The sequence below is a fragment of the Monoraphidium neglectum genome (assembly GCF_000611645.1).
Source record: "Monoraphidium neglectum strain SAG 48.87 unplaced genomic scaffold scaffold01253, whole genome shotgun sequence".
Classification (NCBI taxonomy): domain Eukaryota; kingdom Viridiplantae; phylum Chlorophyta; class Chlorophyceae; order Sphaeropleales; family Selenastraceae; genus Monoraphidium; species Monoraphidium neglectum.
Window position 1 is genome coordinate 1 of NW_014012375.1, and position 5,868 is coordinate 5,868.

The 5,868-nt window shown below is 65.7% G+C and overlaps 2 protein-coding genes across 2 annotated transcripts in view; one reads left to right on the forward strand and one right to left on the reverse strand.

Moving 5' to 3' along the window:
- Window positions 1-13: 13 nt before the first annotated feature.
- MNEG_7197 (hypothetical protein) lies at window positions 14-224 on the forward strand (the record flags this gene model as incomplete). Its single annotated transcript, XM_014044326.1, has 1 exon — window positions 14-224. A coding segment is annotated over one exon (211 nt), but the record flags the coding sequence as incomplete, so codon positions are not given.
- Window positions 225-2,525: 2,301 nt separating this feature from the next.
- Window positions 2,526-5,868, reverse strand: part of MNEG_7198 (hypothetical protein) — a gene marked incomplete at both ends in the record, with an annotated part of 5,816 nt that continues 2,473 nt past the window's right edge. Inside the window, 7 exons of the mRNA XM_014044327.1 lie at window positions 2,526-2,590; window positions 3,075-3,195; window positions 3,597-3,724; window positions 3,978-4,042; window positions 4,245-4,338; window positions 4,737-4,830; window positions 5,330-5,440. Coding sequence (XP_013899781.1) covers window positions 2,526-2,590; window positions 3,075-3,195; window positions 3,597-3,724; window positions 3,978-4,042; window positions 4,245-4,338; window positions 4,737-4,830; window positions 5,330-5,440 — 678 coding nt within the window. The remainder of the gene's footprint in view (window positions 2,591-3,074; window positions 3,196-3,596; window positions 3,725-3,977; window positions 4,043-4,244; window positions 4,339-4,736; window positions 4,831-5,329; window positions 5,441-5,868) is intronic.

Below are 5,868 nucleotides of genomic sequence, written 5' to 3' on the forward strand. Positions count from 1 at the left end.
CTGCCGCCGGCAGCAACGCGTCCGCGGTCGCCTCGGCGCTCGCGGCCGCCGCAGACGGCGGGGTGCCGCCGCCGTCGCCGCCGCCGCCGCGGCCGTGCGCGTCGCCGCTGCCGCGGTCGCCGAGGGGCGGCGGGCAGCAGGCGCAGCACGCGTGGCGGGCGCAGGCCGGGCTCTAGCAACCCCAGGAAATCCGATTTTGCAGGCGGCGCAGCAGCTGCAAGGATGTCATTCTTATCAGCATCATGTCAGCATCAGCACGACACCAAAACGGGCAACAGTAGCCGGACGAGCAGCACAGCAGCAGCGACGACAAGAAACGCTGCATCGGCGCCGCGGCGCTTGTGATCAAGAAGGGCCAGCTCAGGGGTCCCGAGCGCTGAACGCCCTCGGAAGGGGCATTAGCGCAGCGCTTCGGTCGAGGAACTCGCGGGGCGGCCTGGTGGGCGTGCGGCCTCCGGCGCTTTGCCAATCCGGCAGTGCCGCAGAGGCCACGCGCGCGTGCTTCCCGCCTTCCTAACCAGGGCCCCTCCCTCATCCCCAGAAAGCATGCGTGCCTCGGCACTGAGAGAGCCCGGGCAAGCCGCCTCTTGCCATCCCCCTCCACCCCAACCCCACCGCAAACCGGCCCGTGGAGGCAGCGACCACAGCCGTGTACCTGTACCTGCAAACCGCCTCCTGTTTGCGCCCCCCGTGAGTCGCGCCGCCGGCAAGCGCGTTCGGAGTTGCCCCGCGCTGGCGGTTGGCCTGACCGCGAGTGCACACGAGACGGGCCACGGCGCATGTGCGTGCTCGTGAGCTCTGACAGATTCTACGGCTTGCAATTGCCTGGCTTTGTGTTTATATGCTGTCTTTTACACTTGCCCCCCTTTCCTCCGCCCCTTGTATATAGACACTGTCGCGGCCGCCGCATCGCCGCATCGCCGTATCTATAGCAACCCAGAGCGCGTGTTTCCGCACCGCCCCGCCCCTTTAACGCGCCGCCGCCGCCGCCTGCGTGCCGCGCCCGCCACGCACGCGCCCCCGCCCCTTCGCGGCCTGGCGCTCACTTGCCTTTTGCACATCTGACCTCGTATGAGGGCTGGCAGGATATTGTTCCCTTCCAAGCGTTGCCTTCATGGCAAGGGAAGCTGCAGAGAAGCTGAACGGGCACCCTGGCGGTGCCGGCGCGCCGCACGGCGCGCTGCGACAGGCGCCTCCCCTAAATGTTTCCGACGCGGCGTGGGCGGGCGGGGGTCGGCTCCTGTGCCCTGTGTGCCGCGTGCACCCATCCTCCCCGCATCCCCTCGCTTCGCTTTTGAGCTGGACACACGTGCAATAATGAGGCCGCCAGACCATCCCACCCACGACCGTGCATGTGCGTGCATGTGTGAGCATGCTCACATGCATCCACTGTCAAGACGTGTGATTTATCCGCCCTTCTTGCGTGGCGCACGTGTGCCGCCCCTGCGCCCATGCGGCGCCCGCCCGCCCTTCCCTTCACTCGGTACGAGAGCTGGGCTGCGCGCGAGCCCATCCAGTGCTCGGGCTTGCGCGCCACCTGGGCGCCGTCTACTGCGCTGACTGGCTGTGTGGCTAAGAGCTGAGTGTGTTGATCTCATACGGCCATGCGGGGTTTTGGATGAGGCCAATCTGTAATTATGATTCGTGCCAGCCAACTCCAATGCGAAAGGGTCGGCATGCTGACAGGCCCCAGTGGGCTTTACGGGGAGCGTGCGCGCGCGTGCCTGTTCAGGCGACAAGCACGCAAGATGATTATCGGCGCAGCTGCTGTCGTGGGCCTTGCTTGGCAGCTGCTCCCCCAGCAGCTCCCCTGGCCCCGCCGACTCTGACGGTCCTCGACGAGGCCATCACAATCAGGCCGCCAAAATCAGGCCGCCACCCGGGGCACTCTGCTTTGCGCGGTGCATCAACCGCGTTTATCGCGGAAGCTGTCATCGGTGAGGGTGCTGGCTGGCGTCCGAGGTGCATCAGCGGCCACTGCACGGGGACTGGGCAACGGGGCAGGCATGCGCATTCAAAGCTCGGGGACTGCTGATCCCTGTGATTTGTGTCGCTCCCAAAGAGTCAAGCAGCCTTCTGCTTATCCCCTGGTACCCGTTTGGTTCACTGGGTGTGACGCCCTCGCAGCCCAGTGTTGATGTGAGCACGCTGCTGATGTGTTCAGTGGTCCTGCGAAGCGGGGGCCGCCAGAACGTGCGCGACAGCCTCGAGCCGTGTTTACAAAGGTGAACAGAGAGACAACCGTGCGGGACACAAAAGCGGGCCGGGGTCACCCGCGCGGCCGAGGCCCACCCCGCGCCGTCCGGCCCGACCGCGCCGCCCCGAGAGAGCGCAAACAAATGCAAAAAGGCGCGGCCCGGCGGCCAGCCGGCCAGCCCACAAAACAGCGCGGCGGCGGCGAGCCCGTGAGGTGGGCGGCGGCATCCAGCCGTCACGGGCCGCCACAAGCCACCGCGGCGCGGGCCGCGGGGCCGCAGGGCTGGAGGGCGACGGCGCGTAGGGGCCGCAGGCGTGCGGCAGAGGGTCTACTGTGCCTCGCCCTCGGCCGCGGCGGCGCCCCCCTTCTTCTTCTTCTTGTTGGTCTTGAGGCCTGACGGGGGGGAAGGAGGGGGGGCGGAGGGCATGCAGGTCGCGCTCCACCGGCGAAAGAACTGAGGCACAAGCTCGAGTGGACCTCTGAGAGCGCATCAGCAGGGTGCGCCCCGCAGGCGCCCGGGCGTGGGTGGGGTCCCATCACCCCAAGCAGTGCGAGCCGTCTCTGTGGTTCCTTTGATGTGCTCTCCCTGTCGCGGCTGCAAATGCGCACGCCCCCACCCCGCACTGGCTACGCGCACATTGTACAAAAGCCGCTCCAGCCCGGGCCAGGGCGCCACTAACATCAGTTCTCGTCACAAACCCACACGCACACTCTCCCACTGCCTCCGCATGTCAATGAGGCGCACAAAGTCACGCACACACCACACGCACACGCGCGTGGTGCGCGCGTGACTGCGTGCGCCATGTGTGTGTGTGTGCGCGCGCACCCACAAACGCCAGATCGTCCCAGATCATGCCAAATCGTCACCGCCCCTCACCTGTGTTGAGCAGCTTGAGCAGCTCTGCGTCCTCCACCTTCTTCTCCGTCTCCACGGGCTGCTGCGGGGCGACGGTGATCTTGTCGCTGCCGTTGGGCATCAGCAGGACCGTGCCCTTGATCTGGGGGGGGGGGAGCGGGGGTCAGAGCAGGTTTGTGTGTAAGAAAGCGAGAGTGGGTGCACGGGTCTGTGTGAGAGAGAGTGTGTGAGTGTACGTGTGAGTGTGTGTGTCGGATTCGTGCGGGAAATGGTGTTGATAGCAGGCCTGGATGCGAGCGTGCGCACTCACACCCTTTTCCCTCGTCCCCCTCCAAACACACACTAACACACACACACTCTCTCTCTCTCTCGCTCTCACACACACACACCACATATTCCCTCCGACACACAAGCGCCTTGCACCCACACACTCACACCTTTCCCACTCAGACACATGTCCTGAAAATACACACATCAAAACACCACACAAGCAAGCGCCCACCCTCACCCACATCCATCCCGCCCCTCTACACACACGCCCACCTGTGCGACCAGCTCCCCGCCCTTCTCGTGCAGCACGGGGTAGGGGTGCAGCAGGCCGTGCGTGAGGCACTCCACCAGGCCCAGCCGCAGCTGCTTCTTCAGCTCAGACACGTCCTCGCCCTCGCCCTCTGGGGGACGAAATGGGTTCGTTTGTGTGGAGACGTACGTGTGTGTGTGTGTGTGTGTGTGTGTGTGTGTGTGTGTGTGTGTGTGTGTGTGTGTCGGGGTCGGGCTGCCCCCCAGGAAGGGCGGGCACTTGGGGGAGCGGCAGGGGGACACGCACGCACAACGCAGCAGCGGGCGGGGGCCCCGTCGCAGGACGAGCACGGGCGGCGGCGGCGGCACGCGGGTTGGGTGCGCGGGGGCGTTGCGGGCGCGCACCCGACAGCGCGCGCAGGGTGAAGGGCAGCATGGGGAACTTCTTCGAGATCGCGCCCAGCACCAGCCTGGGGATTACGTGATGCAGGGGGGGCCATTAGACAGATCAAAATGTGGCGATTGGAGAATCCTGGGATTGAATTGAGGCCCCTGCGCCACGGCGTGGCCCTTGCGATCGGACGCAGCCGCCTGTACGAGTAAGGTCCTTACATAAATCACGCGCCCAGATCACCAGATCACCAGATCACGTCGTGCGCGTCGTCAGATCACCTGGAGGCCTTCATCTTGAGCTTGTACTCGACGTCCAGGGCCCTCTTGTAGACAGTGGTCTCCTTGTCATCCAGAACCTTGGGCTTGCCCTCGCCTGGCCGGGAGGGGGGAGGGGGAGGGGAGGATGTGCGTGTGCATATGGCATTGTGCGTGCGGGCGCGCATCATTTGTGGAGCGCAAGGATGACGTTGGAGGGGCAGTGCGCGCGCGCATGCGTGTGCGTGCGTACGCGTATCTGTGTTTGCTGAGGTCGCGCGAACGAGGTTGCGGCACCGCGCGTCAACGCCGCGTCTGCAGTTCAGCGAAAACCCTCTCGCGCGTGCAAAGCAATGAGCAATGGACACGACCATCAGCCACGTGCCCCTCTGCCCCCACTTGCACACCCGTGCGCTCCCACGAGGGTGCGCATGCGGACGCGCGCGCACACACACACGCACGCACGCACGCACACACACACACACACACACACGCGCGCGCGCGCGCCCCCCCCACCCGTAGACACCACGATGTCGATGGCGTAGACCTCGTTGGGCTCAAACTCCGCCTCCTCGACCTTCTGATCCGGGGACGGCCGGTTGAGCACCACCTGACATCACAAAAGAAGGTAGAACAGAGGGGCGCGATGGCAGCAGCGGCACGGACGTCATTGCACGCCAACAGGACGAGGGGGCGATAGAGCCGCAGCAGCGGCGGCGGCAGCGGGGGAGAGGCATGCGGCGCGATGGGATGGGGGCCGTGCGGTCCGGGATTTGCGGTGGCGGGAGGAGGGGCCGGGGCCGCGGGGGCTGAGGACGGCAGCGGGGGGTGGCTGGCAGAGGGGCGGCTTGGTCTGCTTCCGCAGGGGTGCGGTGCCGGCAGGCATCGTGACTGGGGGCGCGGCCAGGGCCGGCGCGCCACACCCGCGATGCCCCCAAGATGCTGCTGCAGTGCACATGCAAGCATGGTTTGAGCGCTCAATTGGATGCGCACGAGCGCCCCCCCCCCACACACACGCACAGTCGAACACAGTCACTCACACAGAGTCACACACACAGTCACACACACGCGCGCGCACAACCGCGACGTCGGCGGCGCCGGCCCCGCACCTTGTTGCCGTCGATCACGTACTGCTTGAGGTCGTGAGTCAGCACCCCCTCCACCAGCTGGCAGCCAAAGGGCTCCACCGCCTTGACCAGCTTGTCAGACACCTCAGAGACCTGGGGGAGCGTGTGAATGTGTGTGTGAGTGTGAGTGAGAGAAAGAGAGGGAGAGAGAGTGTGTGTATGATGTGTGTGTGTGTGCACACGCGCGTGTGCGCGTGCGTGTGTGTGCGCACACGAGCGCCCGCGCGCGATCGCGCGGATGGGGCGTTCAAGATGAGTGCAGGGCCAGGGGCGTCCTGAGGCGATGCAGCGGTGGTGGCTGCAGGTCCCTGGGAGGGGCCTCTGCAGGGGCGCCGCAGTCCGCACACCCTGACTTCAAGGACAGCACAGACCTTGACCCGCACGTACGTTTGTATTATGTGTTTGCAAATACGAAATCATGTGCGCATTTGCGCACACACACTCTAGCTCTTGCTCTCTCTCCCTCTCTCTCTCTCTCTCTCTCTCTCTCTCTCTCTCTCTCTCCCCCCCCCCCCCCCCCC